This window comes from the organism of the source record quoted next, unplaced genomic scaffold, assembly GCF_019419815.1.
Source record: "Pyrus x bretschneideri cultivar Hongxiangsu unplaced genomic scaffold, Pyrus_bretschneideri_v1 Contig1, whole genome shotgun sequence".
NCBI lineage: Eukaryota > Viridiplantae > Streptophyta > Magnoliopsida > Rosales > Rosaceae > Pyrus > Pyrus x bretschneideri.
In genome coordinates this window covers 5,426,471-5,446,468 of record NW_025999390.1, presented here as the reverse complement: position 1 = coordinate 5,446,468, position 19,998 = coordinate 5,426,471, and the positions used below count along the sequence as shown (strand labels likewise).

General features: G+C 38.4%; 5 protein-coding genes across 8 annotated transcripts; 2 read left to right on the top strand and 3 right to left on the bottom strand.

Annotated features, from left to right (window-relative positions):
• Positions 1-176: 176 nt before the first annotated feature.
• On the bottom strand, positions 177-2,996 carry LOC103957087 (ultraviolet-B receptor UVR8). 2 transcript variants are annotated; one of them, XM_009369174.3, is made up of 4 exons: positions 2,577-2,996; positions 2,022-2,057; positions 1,792-1,892; positions 177-1,716 (listed from the first exon to the last, which is right to left on the bottom strand). In XM_009369174.3, exons 1-4 carry the CDS (start codon positions 2,848-2,850, stop codon positions 406-408), a joined length of 1,722 nt encoding a protein of 573 aa, XP_009367449.2. In that variant the 5' UTR covers positions 2,851-2,996; the 3' UTR covers positions 177-405. The 2 variants fall into 2 exon arrangements, with proteins under 2 accessions (XP_009367449.2, XP_048437500.1); XM_048581543.1 differs by having other exon boundaries at positions 1,792-1,884; positions 2,577-2,717.
• A 1,037-nt stretch (positions 2,997-4,033) lies between these two features.
• Positions 4,034-5,281, bottom strand: LOC125475987 (mitogen-activated protein kinase kinase kinase 1-like). The gene has a single exon (XM_048581523.1). The coding sequence runs from the start codon at positions 4,894-4,896 to the stop codon at positions 4,150-4,152; it is 747 nt and encodes a 248-aa protein (XP_048437480.1). The 5' UTR covers positions 4,897-5,281; the 3' UTR covers positions 4,034-4,149.
• Positions 5,282-6,524: 1,243 nt separating this feature from the next.
• LOC103957085 (peptidyl-tRNA hydrolase 2, mitochondrial) lies at positions 6,525-9,551 on the top strand. Its single transcript, XM_009369171.3, has 8 exons — positions 6,525-6,679; positions 7,003-7,212; positions 8,073-8,133; positions 8,288-8,324; positions 8,430-8,507; positions 8,635-8,707; positions 8,974-9,013; positions 9,098-9,551. Exons 1-8 carry the CDS (start codon positions 6,647-6,649, stop codon positions 9,145-9,147), a joined length of 582 nt encoding a protein of 193 aa, XP_009367446.2. The 5' UTR covers positions 6,525-6,646; the 3' UTR covers positions 9,148-9,551.
• A 767-nt stretch (positions 9,552-10,318) lies between these two features.
• Positions 10,319-12,713, top strand: LOC103957084 (protein NONRESPONDING TO OXYLIPINS 2, mitochondrial). 3 transcript variants are annotated; one of them, XM_009369170.3, is made up of 3 exons: positions 10,319-10,548; positions 10,707-10,825; positions 12,486-12,713. In XM_009369170.3, exons 1-3 carry the CDS (start codon positions 10,418-10,420, stop codon positions 12,509-12,511), a joined length of 276 nt encoding a protein of 91 aa, XP_009367445.2. In that variant the 5' UTR covers positions 10,319-10,417; the 3' UTR covers positions 12,512-12,713. The 3 variants fall into 3 exon arrangements, with proteins under 3 accessions (XP_009367445.2, XP_009367444.2, XP_048437458.1); XM_009369169.3 differs by having other exon boundaries at positions 10,707-10,864; XM_048581501.1 differs by having other exon boundaries at positions 10,320-10,548; positions 10,707-10,884.
• A 5,256-nt stretch (positions 12,714-17,969) lies between these two features.
• On the bottom strand, positions 17,970-19,697 carry LOC103957130 (GATA transcription factor 12). The gene is made up of 2 exons (XM_048589439.1): positions 19,143-19,697; positions 17,970-18,889 (listed from the first exon to the last, which is right to left on the bottom strand). The coding sequence occupies exons 1-2, from the start codon at positions 19,479-19,481 to the stop codon at positions 18,104-18,106; spliced, it is 1,125 nt and encodes a 374-aa protein (XP_048445396.1). The 5' UTR covers positions 19,482-19,697; the 3' UTR covers positions 17,970-18,103.
• Positions 19,698-19,998: the final 301 nt, after the last annotated feature.

Here is a 19,998-nt window from a genome sequence, read left to right as displayed (position 1 = left end):
TTAACTAGAATCAAATCTAATTGCAATTGAGTGGAATCATTAGTTCCAGCCAATTCAATTTTCATTTAGTTTGAATTTTTTTCGACTGTTGATGCTAAGGAAACCACATTTTATAGACCGCAATATATTTATTCACAAATTACATGATCCCCAATATATTTATTGTATACTGAATCTGCTGACAAATGCATGATCCCCAATATCTTTATTCAAAATTTAAAAATAATATGGATTGTTCCCCACAATTACATATAATCTCTTTATTTTCTAATCAAACTCTCACTTTACATCACGTATCAAGCACTTGGGAAAACCAACCGGGCAAAGTTTCTGAACAAACTACAAAGAGATTTGTATTACAAATTCAAACATATTTGTATTGCCTTTGTATTTCACATATTGGAATTACACACTTGGATTTATCGAAGAAGAACCGTGACATTCCTTTATCATCTCTTGAATCTTTCTCTTCATTAACTTGTCTTTAACACCAGCAAGCATGTTCCGGTAGAACTTTTCCAGCCTGACGAGATTGGCCCGATCTGCTGACTCTAACATGTTCTCCCATTCCCTTGCAATGTCATAAGTACCCGAGTTCTGCAACGAGACTGGAATATCCTGCTCTTTAAAAGGTTTTCCGAATATTGAACCATGAAGTATGCCAGTATACTTTTCCATGACTGAAAGTTTTGACTGCAGAAGCTTCATCTCTTCCATTGCCAAAGACAACCTTTTCTCTTCTTTGCCGTCTCCTGTCAAATTTCTTTCACCAGTGTTATCTCCGTCATCAAGAGGCTTTTTCTTATCGACAGTATTTAATTCTTCTTGCTTGAAATCATCTGCAAGCGGAGGCCACAAGACAACAGCAGGAGAATAACAGTCAATTGTCTTACCATTTCCAAGAACCCCACTCCTTCCTCTCCCCCATGACCAAAGCTTAAATCCATCATTTGCAACAACAACCGTATGGGCAGCCCCACAGACAACTTGGATTGGATCCTGAAATTTTGCGCCATTCAATTCATTAATCTGTAGGGGAGAAACGGCATCCCCCGAATCATTCCCACTAAAACTAGCATCTGGGCATAGGCCAAGACCCTTCTCCATTCCCCACGACCACACATCTCCCGCAGACGAAACAACACTAGTGTGAAATAAGCCACAGTCAACAGACACCAGATATACGTACTGCGGCAATTCTTTCACAGGTTCAGGAGACAATCCACTTTGGGTGGTTCCATGCCCGAGCTGCCCATTTTCTCCGAGGCCAAAAGTCCAGCACATGCTTTCAAATGTGTCACTTGGCCTTTTTTTGTGGGTGAGCAAAGCCGTGTGAAAAGCCCCGCATGCTACCTCATAAACTGCGAAGGGGGAGTCGTGATCAAAAGGTTCTACTATTTGGGGACGACTCCTGCTCTCTTTATCCCCCAGGCCTAACTGGCCATGGCTGTTACCGCCCCAAGAGAAGCAAACAAGATCTTCACCTTTATATGTTTCTTCGGCAGAAACCAGGGCCACAACGTGCTCATTTCCACATGCCACCTTCACAACAACGTGGCCATGGAAATCCCAAACAGGAGTTGGGGTAAAACCGCTCACCAGAGAGAACCCACCTTCATTGCTGCTGCTTTCGTGTGGGAAATTTCCCCACACCCAAAGGGTACCTAGATTATCAATTGCTAGGGACATCATTCCTCCAGCTTTAACAGAACAAACCTGATGCAAAAAAAGCATGTAAGGTTCCTATCTTCATAAGGTATTTATTTCGGCGAATACAATTTTCTTCAATACCTTAAGTGGCACTTCACTCTCTGTTGCGGATCCCACATCAAGAAACTGCTCCAGCAAGCAGGGCACCAAAGAATTTTCTCCGTTTACACCAAGTTGGCCATCCATTTAACAGTCAAGAACTTAAACAATATAAACGAGGAGCAAACACAAAGGCAAATACTAGGGATTCAACTAAGTTATTTCGTTGCATTGAATTAATAATTAATATGTAACCCTATAATGAAGGATACAGATGTTGTAACCCCAGCACCAAACCGATCCATCATCTGCCACCACAAAACTAAAGTTAGAACACAGCAGAATCATGTCCAGCGTTCGATTATTTCATTGTTGTATTACTTCAATATTCGAACTAGATTCCGGCTAAACCTATTCCCAGACGCATGTTCTTGCCCCTGATATCTAACTTATTGACTAAACACTAACCTGTATAGTTGGTTTATTTATATTATTATCATGAAGTTTGCCAAGCAACAAAACCCCATCACTGTAACAAACAACAACAAAAGCAAAAGCATTTTAAATTCCAATAGCACCCAGTAAAAACTTCAAATTTGCCTTCTATGTATGCAAATGGAGGAAAGTAATGAGCTTTCAATAAGAAAATATTTAAACTACTCAAATCTACGGGAAGCGGGATTCAAACTTTGGTGCAAGAGGATGGGCACACCGCCCTATCCAACTGGCCTAACCCACTACTGAGGAAAGATGTTAACTTTAACCATCAGACTTAATCACACATTAAACAAACTCTCAGAAAACACCATCAAAATCTGAAAACTGACCAGCAAGAGCAAGACTGTGGTAGGCACCGGCGGCAACTCCCACTAATTTGAGCCCCGTCCCTTTTGCGCTGCGAGGATCATTGAACTTGATTCGGACAGGGAAGAGCTCGTCGGATTCCGAACCGGTCCCGAGCCGCCCAAACATGCCTCTTCCCCACGAATACACAAACCCATCGGCGGTGAGAGCCAGAGTGTGTGCTTCGCCGGCGGCCACCGCCACCACCTTGCGAGACAAGTTGCGGCCGTGCGGAGGACTGGCGCTTTCCTCTTCCATTTTTGGAGCTGGAGAGACCCAGAAGATAAGGTGTTTGAGAAAATGCCGATGAAAAAAAACAGAGGTCTTTTTCTTCAGCTGGAATTGCTCTGTGCAATGACCCTGCTGACCAGATGTAATGACAAAAAGCCAATGAGAGTTACCCCTTATATCCTAAAATTTTGAGAGATATGTACTACCTATGTGACAGTTGAGCACATTGTAACCGTAATATTTTCTTATTTGGAAACTGATTTTCCCACGATTTTTACGCACTTGTGTTTATTTATTTATCTCATTTCTTTTTTATTTATCCAATCTAGATATTATTAATTGATAAAATTAAATGTAAAAATTGACTATCTTTTGTTGATGATCGACAAATCTTCCCTTTGCACATTCGGTATAATATGAGGCGGTATTGTATTTTGACTGCACAATGATCGTAGCGAACTTCTCTTTTGTTATTGTCATTATTATTTATTATTATGACTAAGGGCTTAAAAGAAGGTGACGAAAACACCTGAAATTTCCATGCAATTACGAGCAACCAATTGAAAAACAAAGTAAATCAAATGTGAAACAAAAATAAAACTTGGGTCTTGTTCAAAGTGACTTTAGTCGACATTGATAATGCTGATCTATTTCTTGATTTGTAGTGTGAAGTTGTGATTGGCAGATGCTTAACTGGAATTAAGAAGCTTATCCACTTAATTCTGTTTCTTGTCAAACAATTGATCATTATATTTGACTAAACCTGCCACAGCTGAATGTATAGTTAATTTCTTGCTTAATCAACAATTCAAGACATGTCAATTCATTCCACAATACAATGAGAGATTATGCCATGCCATCGAATATACATTTCTTTTTCTATAAGGCGTAATGAGTCTGTATACTAAGTGACACGACATATTTTCTTTCACATTAGAATGTGCATGAATTGGTCAGCATCCATCTCTTTCATTAAGCAATACCATAGTTTCATCAATTTTGTGCAAAAAGCACTTATTTTGTCATTTCCTTTCAAAAGACTTGTAATTTTCGTTATCTTAACACTTATCTTTTTGTGATAAAATCCGATACTTATCATGCCAGATATGTAGACAATAATATACAAATTGAAGACAATATTTGTTTGATTAATTAATAGTAAACCCTTGGGCTATCTCTTTGAGATTTTTGTTAATTTTCAAGTTTCCACTGAGCAATTTGTCATTTCCTTTTCAAATCTACATAATCCCTCAATCTATTTACAATTATAAATGATCGCTTCTAACAATTTAGTTTAAATTACATTAGAGAGACTATTTGGATCGATCAACGATTACCATATAGACCCTCATCAACATTATCAATGTCATCTTGATGATGATTAGTAGCATAATAAGCAGCCAAATTCAAGTACTTATCCTGTTGCATAATCCTATTAATATCCTTCCACCTTGCCCTACAAATCACACAATTCGCCGACCTTCTCCCGCTGCTCCGCTTCCACTTCATCAAACACTCTTCGTGAATAGGGTTTCTGCACGTCCCGCAAGCCACCACTCTCTCATCCCTTCCCACCATCTCCTCCAAACAAATAGGGCAGCTCCTCCCCTCTTCAATCTCCAGGTCATGGCGTGGCCTTGTTGTTGTCGACGAAGATCCCTGAAAAAGCAGCTGATGAAACCTCTCTCGAAGGCTGAAAGCCGCCAGTGATTCCGGCAGCGTAGGCAGCCCTAAGAGGCGGCTGACCTGGCACTGCCGCAGCGTCTTCCTCCTCAGACACGCGTCATCGAGGGGGAGGCCCAACACTCGAAGGAACACGAAGAGGATGTGCTTGCATGGGGTTGTACGGTCGGGGCACGTGCATGAAGGGGTGGCGGATAAGGAGACAGTGTACACATTCCCCGTGGCACCTAACACAAAGAAGTTGGATTCGCGGTGGTGAAGGAGTCGGAGGTTGTGGTGTAGGGCTCGGAGAATGCGGTCGGCGAAGGGTTGCGTGGGTATGATACGTGTTCGTGGCCGCTGGGCCGGGCGGTGGTTTTCTGGGGAGAAGTTGGAGGCGACGGACTCCATTAGGGCAGTTACGGCATGCAGTTAGGGTGGCAGTCGGAAATGTGATTGTATTGTTGGGAGAACAAAAAATGTGAGAAATAGGAAAGAACTGTTTGTTATGTGGGAATGGTGGGATTCTTTGTGTGAGATGGAGGAGTACGTGAGGGATAGCGGGAGGGTAGGGAATTGGATTGTGATGGTAGACTCTCGAGCCACGTTATAGGGCAACCATTTGTTTTCTGCACTTGCAAATTGGTCTCCAAGACTATTTATTTTCTGTAATGCATTAGCTAGGACCAAAAAAAGTGAGCCTATATAACTCTAAATTCTTACCAACCCTTTGTATATCCTTTCTCTATGGACGATTCTTGCGTTCGCCGCATGGGAACGCACATATTTCACCACTTCTGTCCATTTTTTTTTTGTTTGAACAAGCCTCGGGTGTCCCCTAGGGTACACACAACATATTATAATAATAATAGGTTATTAACATTATATGTTACAAACGCATATGAGTTAGGTTAGTCAGTTAAAACTGTGTGACAATGTATGTATGGTGACCTAGGCTCACAGGTTGGTTATTGGGCCTACACCCATAAGGTTTTGTGAGTTTGAACAATCAAGGCCCTAAAGAAACAAAAAATATTTGTATTTTTTTTTTTTTTGTCAAACAATAGATTTTGTTATATTAGATATTAGATTAGTCATCGACAAAGTTCAAACTTACGCTATCGTACAATGGCTCAACACCTTTCAACCACTAAGACTTTAATTACATCTAATACTCTTGAAACTCAAATTCGTTCTCATTAACCTTTTAAGTTCGAATGAGGATCCTCTCCGAATCGTATTTGTGAGGATTCTAGGGATTTTCAAATCGTGTTCATTTATCGTACATTGTGCGGCTAGTTTTCATCAAATACTTTTCATATTTAATTTTAAATAAAAGTATTTAAAATGATTTCTGATCACATGATATACGATAAATAGACACGATTTGAGGATCCGTGAGATCCTTACAAAGAGGATTCGGAGAGGATCCTCATTCTTTAAATTCAATTTATTTCTCTAGAGTCTCTACCGTCTACTCTTACTATTCTATTAAAAAAAATGTTATTTATTGATTTGCCTCCTGAACTTGTATGGAGCTACCAATTTCTCCCTGAACTTTAATTTTAGTTGATTACCCCTTGAACTTTTATAATTAGTCAATTTCCTTATTGAACTTTAATTTTAGTCGATTATCCCTCTAAACTTTTATAAATAGACAATTTCCCCCATGGCATTAAATTATAAAAAATGTCACCCAATTTTCCATCCATCTTGATCACGGAAACAACTATATGAGGGCAAAAAGAATGAAAAAAATGGATGGATGAAATATTGAAAGAAAGTTTTTAAAATCTAACGCCAAGGAGGAATTGGCTATTCAGGGGGTAATTGGTTAAAATTAAAGCTCAAGAAGAAAATTGGCTAATTAAAAAAGTTCAAGGATGTAATCGGCTAATTTGGTATCTCCATACAAGTTCAAGGGACAAATCAACAAATACCTCTAAAAAACTGCTTTGTTGGCACGAAAGGGACCCACTTTTGCTGAATTGGTCAAGCTCAAAAGAAAACGGTAAAAGGAGTTTACCCTATGAGATCCCTCGCCTTCCCTTTACCTTACCCTCATCCTCCGGCGTACAAGCCCACCAAAAATCTCTCTGCTTTTCTCAGAGCACTGAGCAGTTTACTCTTCGTCTTCGTTGCTCTCAACTCAACAAAACCCATGTTTCGAAACGCTTCTCAGCATCCAAACAAGGTACTACTTGTTACTTCTCCTTCTCTCGTTTTTGGTTCCAAATTTTCTGAATTTTCCGGGAAAATGGAAAACACACGGATTTCCCAGCTGCCAAATAGAAAATATTGCATCTTTTTTCATATGGGTCAATCAGAAAGTTTGAAAGAGACCATATTGTTGTATTATAAATTTATAAGCTTGGTTGAGTGAGAATTTGTTCTAGTTATTATGACCCAAGTAACAAAATTAGGAGAATTTCAATTATATAGTTCATCTTCTTATCCTAATTTGCTAACTTCCGGAATTGGTATCGATTTTACTGTCATGGGTGTTACTGAGTGTAGCCACAGAAGCAAGAAAGAGAATGGTTGGCAGTGAGCTTTAAGCCAGAGAACTTCATTCCAGGAGTTGTCATTGGCTTCATTCTTGGGTTGCTGCTGGATTTATCACAGCCCGGTAAGGGTCGATCGAAGAAGAACAATGCTTCGGTAGGCCAGCTCCAACAGCGGAGTTTGGTCACAAGCAATGTCAGTGGTGGTGAAGAACTTAAAATGGTTTGTCTTTGGAGCCTCATGTTCTTAATCCTATTGAGTTGTTATGCTATTGGCTTCTTCGCTTTTGAATAATCATTGCGTGGAATAGTGTTATTGTTGGTTTATTGCATAATTGCATTCTTAATATTTGTTAACATGTCCGACTATGCATAGGCCTAATTATAGAGGGTAAAGTTCATTCGTATGATCGTATCTGGTTTTTTTTATCATTGAGAAAACTTGATGAATGAATTTGTTTAATTATATTGGAATCTCGTTGGCCAGGGCGATATAGACAACAGACAAATAAGTATGCTCTTTAAATCTCATCGTGTCATTGTGTGTCGATGAGTAAGGTTATTTAGTGGCATCGATAATGAGATGCAACAATAACAAGGTGGAACTCATGAATTTGGGAGCAACTTTCCCTAATGATATTTTATAAAAAAAATTTAAGACTAATACCTCTATTGAGACTGTTTGAATTTTACGTGGCGTGGCTCCAGTGGTAGAGAGCATTTGGCCCTTCAACTAAGGCCAGAGTCTGAACCTCTGCCTCCTCCTTTGGCCTCTTTTGTACACACAAAGAAAAATGTCTGATTTTTTTTGTTTTTAAAATATGAAAAGTTAAAAATAATAAAGAAAGCTACCATCCCATGTTTTGGGGAACCGTTGAATGTCGCATTTGTTTTTTTCAGGTTTTCTTTCTACCAATGTCAATGAATAGCCATACCGGTATCTCATAGAGGTTGTTAACTTCGTAGTACTATTATCAGATTAGTAATGAATAATGATCTGATTTTAGTTCCTTTGCTTAATAGGTTTCTTATTTTGGTTGTTGATGTATTCTCTGATTTCAAGTGCTGAACTGCTCATGACAGGTACTGGTAGTTAGACGAGACCTAAAGATGACAACGGGTAAAATTGCATCTCAGTGTGCTCGTAAGTACCTTAGATTCTCTACTCTACATATGTTTAATTCATTGCATCTAATATTGATTTCTGTGAGAGAGATTCCCTCTCCCAACCTCAACACCTTATTCTTCGAAACCTTTTGCTGAACCATTTAATGAATATTTCTTTCACAAACTTGCAGATGCTGCCACTGGCGCGTATGCAGAACTGATGCAAAGGTGATTATGAGTGGTTTCTGCTGATTCAGTGGATCCTCTCACGAGTCATATACTTATTTACAAGTTTCATTATATCAACGCTATAACAGTATATATTCACTGCAGCCACAGATCCCTTTTGAGACAGTGGGAGCAACACGGGCAACCCAAAATAGTGGTTGCATGCAAGAATCAACAAGAAATGTAAGTCCGTGATGTGGTTCTGAACTTCTGATTCCTAAATAACATAAATAAATACGATTCTATTGGGATGAATTGTGGGGCTAAGATTTTACTCTTTATTGTTATAATTTTGAATTTTCTAAATCAGGAATAAGCTGAAGGAAGCAGCTGAGAACATTGGCATTCCAACTTTTGTCGTTGCTGATGCAGGGCGAACACAGGTAAGATATTGTAATCATGCAAGTACAAAATTACTCTGAAGTCTGCAACTAGTACGAGAACTGCTTATTTGTGAGGAGTGTTGGATTTTCGACATATGTGGTTAGCTGCCAATGAATATGAATTTACTTGCGGAAGTTCAAGTACTATTAAGTTGCTAGGTCGTTTCAGATTTAATCTTGAACAGAAAAGATGCGATTACAGCTTTTCTTTTGGCACAGGAGTAAGAGTGTAGTTGAGATCTTGACTTTCACTTTATTTTTCCCAGGTTGTGAGTGGATCAAAGACAGTTCTTGCCATTGGACCTGGTATGCATCTCACACTTGGAAATATGTATAACCGAAGAACAGCGAGAGGTGTCACTGTCTTCTCATTACTCAGTTTCTGTGCAGGACCAAAAGAATCAGTAGATTCAATAACAGGGAAACAGGCTCTTCTATGATAGTGCCGTAGAAAGCAAAGGCTTCCTCCATCTTCATGTCTCTCTCGTATTCGTGGGTAGCTTTTTCTTCTTCTTTATTGCTTCTCTAATTGAGGCCCTTAAATGTAAATCAAGGTGACGGTGGTTGACATCACGTTGCAAGCAGTGGCCAGACGTGATTCAATTCTCCCTAGTGTTTATCCAAAGGAAGGTCGTTAGTTTTCTAGTCGGATTCCATCCCCGACGGAGGTAAGATAGGAAGGAAAGGTGGACGTGTAGCTTGTATTCTGATTGGCATGTATTGCTAGACAAATTGTAAAATTTTTAGGTCTATTAATATCATTCATTCTCTTGACTGCCGAAATGTAGCATGAATTGTGTACACGGAAACTCCTCGATTTGGGTAATGAATCTACTGTTCGTAATTGCTTGTGAAGAATTCAGCTTGAAGTTTTCAATGGTGTACAACAATCTAATATTTGCAGCTTCCAATTTCACCATTCAAAAGCGTCATGTGATGAATGTAATTACAACGATCTTTTTGTTTGGGGAAAGAAGGTGAGCCCGGTACACTTTATTGTTAAAAGGAAACATTAATCTAATATTTTCCCTTCCATAACACCCCAAGAAAACTAATTAAAAATGTTTGAAAATTTTGAGTTTTAACGATAAAGATAAAATAAAGGGTAAAATGAATAGTACCATGATTGACTTTTTAGGGTAAAAATGTGGTTTTTCGGTAAAGTGAATAGTACTTGAAGTTTTTTGTTGAAGTTTGTTTGATACAAGCGATACGAGAAGAGAAAACTAACGCAAGAATATACATTTCCGGGGACCAGAGGTGAATGTTTTTAATCTATTAAGCTACTGTTTTTTTAATACCAACAATACAAACCTCTTGTTAATTATTATGTGACCGATTAGCTTTAACTACGACAAATTTTTTTTACTTCCCGTACTTTTGACAAAACATAATTCTAAACTTAACCTACGGAAACAAAAATAAAATCTTGGATGCAGAAAAATTTAGTACATTGTCTTATCTAACTCACGTAACTCATAATTTTATTATTTTTTTAGTTAATCACTTATGACCTTTGGGAAAAGAAAATATAATTTCTCACCCAACACTGGCTAAAGTGAAATAGTAATATTCTCCTTGACCTTTTGGTAATTTTCCCAAAAATGCAAAACCCCACTAGACTCCCTGCCTCTCCAAGTTCCAAGTTCCAACTGCTGTGATTGTTAACCCCAAAACCCTAACTCCGTTATTTCTCCGCCCAGTGCTCCAATGGCCTCTCGCTGCAGATCTTTCTCGAAGCCGGCTTTCTCTCTTCTCAAATCTGCCGTCAACAAACCGGCGTTCAAGGCCACTCCCATGTCTTCTCTCCCCTCCACCCGCCCTTCAATCAATCTCTCAAGGTACGCAAAGCCCTTCAAACCTGTAAAATTCTCAGTCTTTTGGGAAATTTTCAATTGGTTATTGTCGGTTTTTTGGATTTCAGATCGTTTTCTCAATTGGGTTTTTCCTCAAATCAGCAAAGCTCTTGACTCTTTTTTTCGATATTTTTGAATTTCAGGCCGATTCCGCAGTTGGGTTGTCTACAATCTCTGCTTCCATTTCACACGGCGGTGTCTTCAGCTCGGCTCACGTCGTGCCTTGGCATTGACTCTAGGAGCTCGAGGTCGTTGTCTCAGGGTATGCTCGGTGCAAACCCAGGAGTTTGATTTCTCCAATGTATTGTATTTATTATCTCTGTAAGCAACTTTTTTACTCTATAGTTAGCTAAAATTTGAATCCTGAATTTGTATTGATCTTCATTTCTGTGTTTATAATGCTCAATTTGTTTACTCGTCGTTGCAAAATCTGTGAAATGAATAGGTAGAAAATTGGTATTCATGTAGATCAGTCTGAACCTTTATGTCTTTATTAGCTTCTTGCTCAGATTGTGCAAACTTGAGTTCTTTTTTTATTGTGATTTATCTAGCCATATTTTTGGTCTGATAATTAGGTTTACAGAAGCAAGTTTGGACCACCTAGTTAGAAAATTGAGAGTGTAAATAACATCTAAAACTGGTAGAGTATTAGTACTGCTCAAGAAAAACCAGCTCTCACTGACTTTTGGAGGCGCTGTTTGACATACAACACGTCACAATTCTGAATTTGTCTATTGTTATGTGCTACCTGTGATAATACGTTAGCTTTCGGTAAGATTCAAATTTTAGCAATGGCACCTAGATTGGGGATGATAGGTGTTGCATACTGCCAATGGTGTTGAAACTTGATTGGTTTTGTGTTTTCCTTTATTAGATAAAGCCAGTGACTTTTAAACTTCTATGGATGGGAAGAAAGATTTCATCAAAAGTTTCATGCATGGAAGCCTGGAGCCAAATTGCACACCCCATACCAAATAATAGGATAAACTTTCAAGAAGAATTTTGTCCATCTGATGTATTTTGAGAAACTAATGCCATATTATCTTTATAGTCTAAAAAAAAGAAGAAAAAAGGGGTATGTGAAGTCATGGTCGGAGTTTGAGCTTCAATTTGTTTTCCAGACATTTAAGTCCTTACAAACGTAGACACAGTCGTCACTTTAACCATTTTGTTCAGTGCTAACATCTAAGCTGTTTTATATTGTCTATTTAGGTTTGATGAATGCTTGAACATTATCAATCTAAATGAGTCATATTCGTTTCATGGATTGTATATGATAGTGATAGTAAAAATTACGATTCCATGCTGGAATACCTGGTGATATGTAAGGGTATATTTAATCATGCACTATAAATAACTTCTAGATGTCTACTGTCATTGGCTTTTTCTCTAATCACAATCCTGAAAACCTAGTTCTGTTCTGGGTATAAGCCATCAGATGAAGATTGTGTTTTTCCAATTCTGACGTCAATAGTCAGGATGTGGGAGGCGCCATCCTCTTTGTTAAGGCTGAAGATAGATGTGAAAACAATAATATTGTTTTATGAGTGAATTACCCTTCATTCTTTGGGTCTCCAACACTTGATTCTTAACCTTTACACAGTGTTTCTATATATGCAGACAGTGGTAAACAGAAGCATGGGTGTTTGTTTTAATTATTATTACTGACTGCCCTTCCTAATAAGATATTTCACTTATCAAAATAGGTTGATTTACCAACTTCTAATCGTAGTTTGCAACTACTGAACGTTTCGCACTTCATGTAGTAATACTGTTTAAATGTCTGATTTACTTTGTTCTGCAGAATATTGTTGTTTGATAGGGAGGCAGTTTACTCGTTTAAGTCGTTTTTAGTAAGATGTGCTATTGTCAGTTGATTCTAACACGTTGTACTTATTTTTCTACTTCTTTAATACATTCAGAACTAGGTCTCAGCGTGCCTCGATAAGAGATTGAAGAAGTTGGAAGATAGAGGCCAATGGATCAGTCTCATCACCTCGGCTACCAGCAAGTCCTTTTCATCATCCATTGGAGTTAAATTCTGAACAGTTTTGTATCCTGAAGATGTAGCACGGTAGCTGCGAGAAATGAATTCTCTGACTCGTTGCTATAATTTTTTAAATTCTCCCGCAAATATTTTGTTTACCTTCCCCATGGCTACCACAGAAATTTCCATTATGCACCGATGCATACTCGCTCATGCATGTCATACATTGCAGCATAGTAGAATTTTCGGGATTTTTCGTATACTCTATAACGGCACAGCAGCAATGTAGAGGAGAAAATAATAGTGATGATTTTGTTAAATTTCAAGGGGTGATATTCTGACGTGTGTTATAAGTTACAGTTTTCAAACTTTTATCTTTTTACCCGGAAGTTAAGTGAGGGTGCCGTTGCCAAGGTGGGCAATTGGGTTTCTGCCACGTAGCATAAAACTTGATAAAAGGTTTAGGAAGAGGAAACGTGAAGCGCAGGTGAGGGTGCGGGGCGGTCGATGTGATAAATTGATAACGTCCAAATTGTTTCCCATTTGTTTGAAAAAAGAGCTAGCCCTGAATCCCAATTTCAATGTCTCCCAACTCCTCCACCACACAATACACTTGCATGTGCGCTCTCTCTCTCTCTCTCTCTACAAAGTCCTCTGCATCTACTTTCAGACCCAAGCTCTGTGCATGTACGCAACTCATTGTCAATGTGTCACTTTCCAAACATGATTGAACTGTAACCAAGATCTAATCAGTTGTTTCGTATTCAAGCAATTCGCAGTGGTTAAGAACACTTTATTTTTCGCCTTAGATCATGTGTTCGATTTTTGCTGTCTTGTTATTTGCTTGTACGGGCGATTTTGATTCTTATAGTTGGGTGAATTTTCACTTTAGTCTGTGTAGTTTCAGTAGTTGCAAGTCATTGTCTTTGAATTGCGATGATGGATAGGGTTTGTTTTTCAACTCATTATGTCTTGAATTCAAAAGCTTCTTATTTCCTTAGTCCATCTTAGAATAGTAATATTGCGCAACCCAAAATAATACTAAAAATCCATTACTCACTGAACGAGCCATGACTGCCAGACGTTACAAATCTTATCTTATGAACATCAAAACCCCACTCCATAGCTAAATAAACAGTTGTCTTTAGCAGCTCCTTCTGCTGGTGTCTATAAATAACCTGTCCTGTGTATATGTACAGTTACTTCTTGTTGAATGGAAGTTTAATTAATTAATAAAATATATCAAAGTTGGTTGGGAAGCTTATAAAAATGGTGACCAAGACCTTGTCAGAATAAGGAGGTGGTGGGAAAGGGGACAAAACCCTTTGTAATGAACATGTACATAGGAATTGGATCCTCTCCCCGAGGCAATGCCTCGGGATTTTATTGACCGGACAACATAGGCCGTTGGATCAAAATCCAACGGCTACAGTTATTTTAACTTTAGAAGGACCCCCCTATTTGTAGCCGTTGGATCAAAATCCAACGGTCCATGTCGGTCAGCAGGATCCCGAGGCGTTGCCTCGGAGAGGATCCAATTTCATGTACATATGCCCCATGAATGGAAGCCATTTACTACTTTTGGTTTCAAAGATTTCAATTAGTGACTAATGACCATGTTAAGTAGTATTAAGCTTTAAACTAATCCTCCCAACTAAATGAGCAGTCTTCTCACCTTTGCTTGATTTGGTCATTTTATTGAGTGGAGTTGCTTTTTCTTCCATGAAGTGTGGTTGAAGGGATTCTCATTTCCTTACTAGGTCAAATGTTATCGAATTAATTCACTTTTTATCTCGATTTCGTATTATCCTAATTCAAACATTTGATAATGTTGGTGTGAAACACTTAAAGAATTATAGATGTAAGCACATCTCATCTTATTAGTGCAACAGTTGTTGAATAACAGTCAAGTACAGTAACAGTTAGGGCAATAAGTATGGTTAAAGACATTTCTCAATTATACAGTGAAATAACAATTGAGTGCATGTGTTTTTTTTCTTCAAAAGTATTTCCTATCATGAAAATAAGTTTTGAGAGATTTTTTTCTTACAAGTATGGCGATGTTTTCGCTCGGAACTCCATTCTGTTGAGGAGTGCGAGGGCATATTCTTAATCCTAACTAGAATGTAATGTAATTTTTCAATTGTTCCGAATCTTATGAGTGGAATTAATCAAATTCAAATTTTCTCATTCTGTTTCAGAATATCGGCTTATGTTTGAGTATGATGAATCACTTTGTGCTAGCCAGTTGCTAATAAACCTTTCAACCTCATATAAGAATGGAAAATTGGAGCATTTTCTTCTCCAGTGGATGAAGAGTCACGATATTCTACATTAAATTACATTAAAAAAAAAAAAAGGAGTGTTCAAATTCAAAACTTATTAAACTAAAAAGGAAAACTGTAACCAAAGCAACAATCAACCACCTGCAATTTACTTGTCATTTCCATTTCCCCCTTTTTGTGACATTAGAAAGTTAGGCTAAACTTAATTAAATTTTAATCCCAAAGTAATATGTTCAGTTTTATTATAAGATTAATATTATTTTTATTGTTTGTTACAAATTAATATTAATGCAGAAACTGGTGTGTTTGCGTTTGTCAGTGATGGCATCATAAACCAGTGAGACTGGGGTGCATGAGGGCATGAAAAAGAGGCATGTGACCACCGCAAACTTTGCTACACCCTCACGCTAATGTACAAATATTCAACAGAATTAACTATTTAATAATTAAAGAAGCAATTTTTTATTTAAATTAATTATTATTCCCACCAGTACTACTAAGGTTAAAGGTTCCCTGCTTAATTTCTTATTATTTTTCCTGTTTACTTTGTTGGCCAACGATAAGAAGCAAATCAAATTTCAGAGACAGAAAATCGTACAAATTAGAAGGGCAGCTTAAGAAAATATCACTAATTTATAGGACAATGTACAAATTAAACTTAATTAACAGATCTCTGGATCAGCAATGCCTAGGATCCTCCATGCACATATATGCAATATCATAGCATTTGTCAACTTCAATTAACAATTTATTTTTCATTTACTAGAAAATAACTTTTTTGTACGAACGAGGTGTGAAGAATCAAATTTAAACTTGAGGCTTCAAATACAAAGGTTAACGTTCTAATCAACTGAGCTGTAAAATCCTTGCACACTAAATTAGTTTACATTGCTAACAATGCATAATTTCATCATAGGCATACGCTTAAAGAATCAGTTTACTACAAAACACTTCATTTTTACAATGTAATAACAATCAAGTGAGATAACGGTTAACTTTATAATTTTCTATTCGTGAATGATAACAGAATTTTAAGCCATTTTTCTCATGTAAAGGAGTTTTGAAGTATTTGTGAGGAACCCTAAATACCAAACCTCGCTTTGAAATGGTATTTGGTTTGACCCAAGTTAAACACGAATGATTTATTTATAAATAAATGGTCGGGGACAAATTTTAGGACTGTATTACACATAGCAAGTTCTGGGTTCGAATCCTGGTGCTGATGAATCATACGATGGTGGTTAGGAAAAAATTGAAACGCCTCTGTGAGTCTCTCCAACTCTCGAAAGAGTGAACTGCCGGAACGAAGCTATCCGCTAATCCTCTTTTAAATAAATAAATAAATTAGGAAACCAAAAAAATTGAAGACAAACTAGGGACTAACTTGTATTACTGTGGCCTTGGTCCAAGTACTTGTAGACTTAATGCTGAATTATTGTGGAAGTGAAACCACGTGCAATAAAATGATAGAAAAAGTGTGGATTTTGCGAAATACATGCATCTTCAATCATTTTCCTTTTCATCGGGAATTTCGTATTTGATTTTCCCCATGTCTTCAAATTTGAGAAAATAACAAAATCTGCCAACCGGATTTCTTGCAGCAGAAAATGATGTGAAAATAATCTGCCTCTTCTTTCTAACATTCTCTGAAATGGTTAAAATCCTCCCACTGGCTTCAATCAGTTTTTCACTGAAATTCATGCAAAAATATATAATATTAGACTAGTAGTAATCTTCCTTTCTATTCTTCAAATAAAAATCGGTAAATGAAAAATAACATTGTAATTTACTGTTGTGCAATAAGTTTGTAGGTCAAGCAGTTAAGATGAATTACTCTTTATTCGAGTTTTCGTATTATTTTTATCAGTATCATTTGTGTGAAACAGGAAAAAAGAAGAAGAAGGAAAACTTAGCCACGAACCTCGGTTAATATGCTTTCAAGGCTTGTAGCTCAAGCAGTTAACATGATATACTCTGCAGTCGAGTTTTTGTATCTGGCGCCTTTATTGTCATTCGTGTCAAACTGAATAAAGATGAGGTTCTACTATAAAACTAATAAGTAATATGAGGAACAACCCAATTACTTATAAGCATATGCAAAGTCCCTCATTTTGCCGATGTTGGATTCACTCTCAACACAACCCCTCACGTGTGACAAATTTTCAAACCTAACATGTGGACTCACAAATCAGGTGACATGGAGCATGTGTGGTTATTAAGCTTCACACATGGGACAACCTACTCTGATACCATGAAGAAAGTTGATGTTGCACCATAATTCCAATTGACAATATGAGGAGTAGCCCAACTTCTTATAAGTACATATAAGGCCTCTCATTTCTCCAAAATGAGATTCACTCCTAGCACAAACCGATAAAGAAAACAAAACAAAACAAGATTAGTTTTAGCTGTGTGAATGATGGGTAATTACTTACTAAACAGGAGGAGATAGATTAAATAGGGTGGAGTCCAGCAATTGTTGTGATGAAAATTATGATTAGGTTTGGAGACCTTTCACTTGGTGATGGTGGGTTGTCAACAAGATAACATGATTATCTCTTACCAGACACCAACATAGTGGGTGCACATTTGGACAACTATAACATGTATACATCAAAATTCCATTTCAATCATCTGGAGTCTGTCCCCATGAACAATTTTTTGCCAATAATTACCTTAATTACATATAAATATCATGCATACAAACCCTAGATATGAGGAAAAAGTAGTGTTAATTCATGTAGAAAACGAATCATTAACTTGGAAATTAGGGTTATTTCTTAATAACAATGATGACAAAGATGATGATTCATGATGAAGATGATACTACTGCAACTCTTTTAAACGCACTGGACGCAATTTCAAATCCTAAACATCGTGGTAAGGGCAAACGAATTATGATGGTTTCCCAATGAAAAGATATGAATTATGTTCAATGGAAATTATTTTCACAATAGAGATGAGTGCATGATGAATTCTTGTAAGTCAAAATAGATATTTGTTTTTCGTTTTTAAGGACGTTAGTGGAGTTCAGTCGACTTCGAACTATTTTGTGGTAATTTTTTTCTTTGTTTGTTTTAAGAGAGGAACTTTTTCACTATGAACAAAACCAGTGTGCATTTTGCTCAATTGAATTTTAGAAAAAGAAAATAACATTACGAAGACGAAATTGTCTAATTAACAAAAAGAAAAAAAGAAGAAGATCAACTGGGCCCCACTAAATTAACCTCGAAAAGTTGCCTAGTTTTAGCTAACTCTCGCTTCTCCACTAGATCAGCTGCCGGAAATCGGGCCCCACGTGCTGATGAATCAAGTAATCTCCGCCGTTGCTTACGTCAAAGACCATATTCTGATGGTGGTGGTGGTGCGGAGGCGGCACCTGGTGAATATACGTCTGATGCGCCCTTCCCATCTCCTTCTGCCGCCGCAGCTCCAGTACCTTACGGTGCGAGTTGGAGTGCTTCGTCAGAACGAACGTCGGGCTCGCCGCGGGTCGGTACTCTGGCACGAGCCTACCCGACTTGTACCGAACCCCGCACGCATTACACAGTGTCTTCGGACCCATCGGCCCCGTCCGCCACTGCGGCGTTTTGTCGGTCGCGCAATGCAGGCACTTCCTCCCGTCACCGTGCCCGCCGCCCGAACCTTCCTGGCTCTCCTTCTTTTTCGGTGCCGACTTCACCGTCTTCTTCCCGGTGCTTGACGGCTGCGGTAGCGGTGTCGCCGCCTCCGCCGCCGACCCCAGAACGTCGGATTGTTCCTTAGTCGAGGACAGGAGGAGGATGCGGGAGGTCCAGTTGCACGGGGCGCCCCGGGACCGCTTGCTTCGGGCCTTGGCGGGTACCGAAACTTCCGAGTTGAATATCGGGTTGGAATTGCTGTAAGGATTGTTGTTGGTTCGGGTGGGGTCCGGTTGGAGTAGTCGGGTTTCGGAGGCGGCGTGGTCGGGTCGGGCTTTCATTCCGGATATCAGCTGCAGCCTTTGCAGGTCCTCACTGGAAAACGACTCCTCCACGAAATTCGACAGCCATTCGAGCTCAGCCAAATCGTCGTACTGTAAAAACAAATAATTCAAAATTCACATAAATAATTAAGTAATCAAAACCCCACTTAAATTTAAATTTTAAATTTTCCATTTTTTCATTTCGAATTCCGAAGAACTGTAGGCAGGGCCAAGTGACAAATTGCGTAACGCCGAGAACTCAATTCATTAAAATTCAATCATTATTTTGTCGTTTTTTATTTTTGGGATTGAAAAACAAATTCAAAAATCAAATTGACCCAAAAAAATTAACTAAATTATATACCGGGACGCAGAGTTCACTGGATAAGGGGCCGTCGGCGAGATTCCGGGACCCGAAAAGGGGTTCGGAGCCCGACAAGGAGGAAGAATTGCAGCTGTCCATGACGGTGAGTGTCGAAGAGTCGGTGGAGTTTCCGGCAGCGTTCTCGAAAACAGCAGCAGCAGGACAGCCGCCGTCGGTAATGACAGCGTCGTCGTCATTGGAAAAGTCGAGGAGGTCCTCCACCTTGAAGTGGTCCCCGCCACCACTACCAACGGCGGTCTTGTTGTTGTCGAAGGGATGGCGCTTTTCGGGTGCGAATTGCGGGCAGAAATAGTTCTGGTAATACTCCGGAGCTTCCATGGCTGCAAGGGAGCCCTAGAATTTTAGTCAGTAATTATTTTCTTGGGTTATTTTCTGGTTTTTTTTTTTTGGGCCTTGGAGTTAAGGCAATGAGAAAAGGGAGGGAATGAGAGGAGAGGGAAAGTAGTGAGGGAGGAGTGAGAGAGAAAGTGTAGGAAGAGGGAGAGAGCTGAGAGGGTTTATTTTGCGCTTCAAGAGGGACAGACGGACACCTAAAATGGTGGATTTTGACGAGAGCAAAAATAAAAGTCACCCCCCTCTCTAAAAAAATTAAAAATTAAAAATTAAAGCAAATTTTTTAATTTTAAAAGAAAAGATAAGAAAATCACTTATTACAACAAAAATTTAAAGAGCCTTTAATTTTGATTTAAAGAGAAATCTCGCCATGTTTACTTTTGTGCCCTTTTGGCTCTTTTCGCTTCTTTTGTGTTCAAGTTTTGCCCATTTGCCATTTATCATTTGCTTTAACAGGAAAGAAAATCTTAGACTGAGATAGTTACACTGCTGCATAGTATTA

Coding starts and splice junctions, on each gene's coding strand:
- LOC103957085 (XM_009369171.3), top strand. CDS start 6,647: ATGTTTCGAAACGCTTCTCAGCATCCAAACAAG. Junction 6,680..7,002: donor CTTCTCAGCATCCAAACAAG/GTACTACTTGTT, acceptor TACTGAGTGTAG/CCACAGAAGCAAGAAAGAGA. Junction 8,508..8,634: donor TGCAAGAATCAACAAGAAAT/GTAAGTCCGTGA, acceptor TTTCTAAATCAG/GAATAAGCTGAAGGAAGCAG.
- LOC125475987 (XM_048581523.1), bottom strand. CDS start 4,896: ATGGAGTCCGTCGCCTCCAACTTCTCCCCAGAAAACCACCGCCCGGCC.
- LOC103957087 (XM_009369174.3), bottom strand. CDS start 2,850: ATGGAAGAGGAAAGCGCCAGTCCTCCGCACGGCCGCAACTTGTCTCGC. Junction 1,893..2,021: donor GTGCTGGGGTTACAACATCT/GTATCCTTCATT, acceptor ACTGTTAAATGG/ATGGCCAACTTGGTGTAAAC. Junction 1,717..1,791: donor AGAGTGAAGTGCCACTTAAG/GTATTGAAGAAA, acceptor TTTTTGCATCAG/GTTTGTTCTGTTAAAGCTGG.
- LOC103957084 (XM_009369169.3), top strand. CDS start 10,418: ATGGCCTCTCGCTGCAGATCTTTCTCGAAGCCGGCTTTCTCTCTTCTC. Junction 10,549..10,706: donor CCTTCAATCAATCTCTCAAG/GTACGCAAAGCC, acceptor TTTGAATTTCAG/GCCGATTCCGCAGTTGGGTT.
- LOC103957130 (XM_048589439.1), bottom strand. CDS start 19,481: ATGGAAGCTCCGGAGTATTACCAGAACTATTTCTGCCCGCAATTCGCA. Junction 18,890..19,142: donor CCAGTGAACTCTGCGTCCCG/GTATATAATTTA, acceptor TTGTTTTTACAG/TACGACGATTTGGCTGAGCT.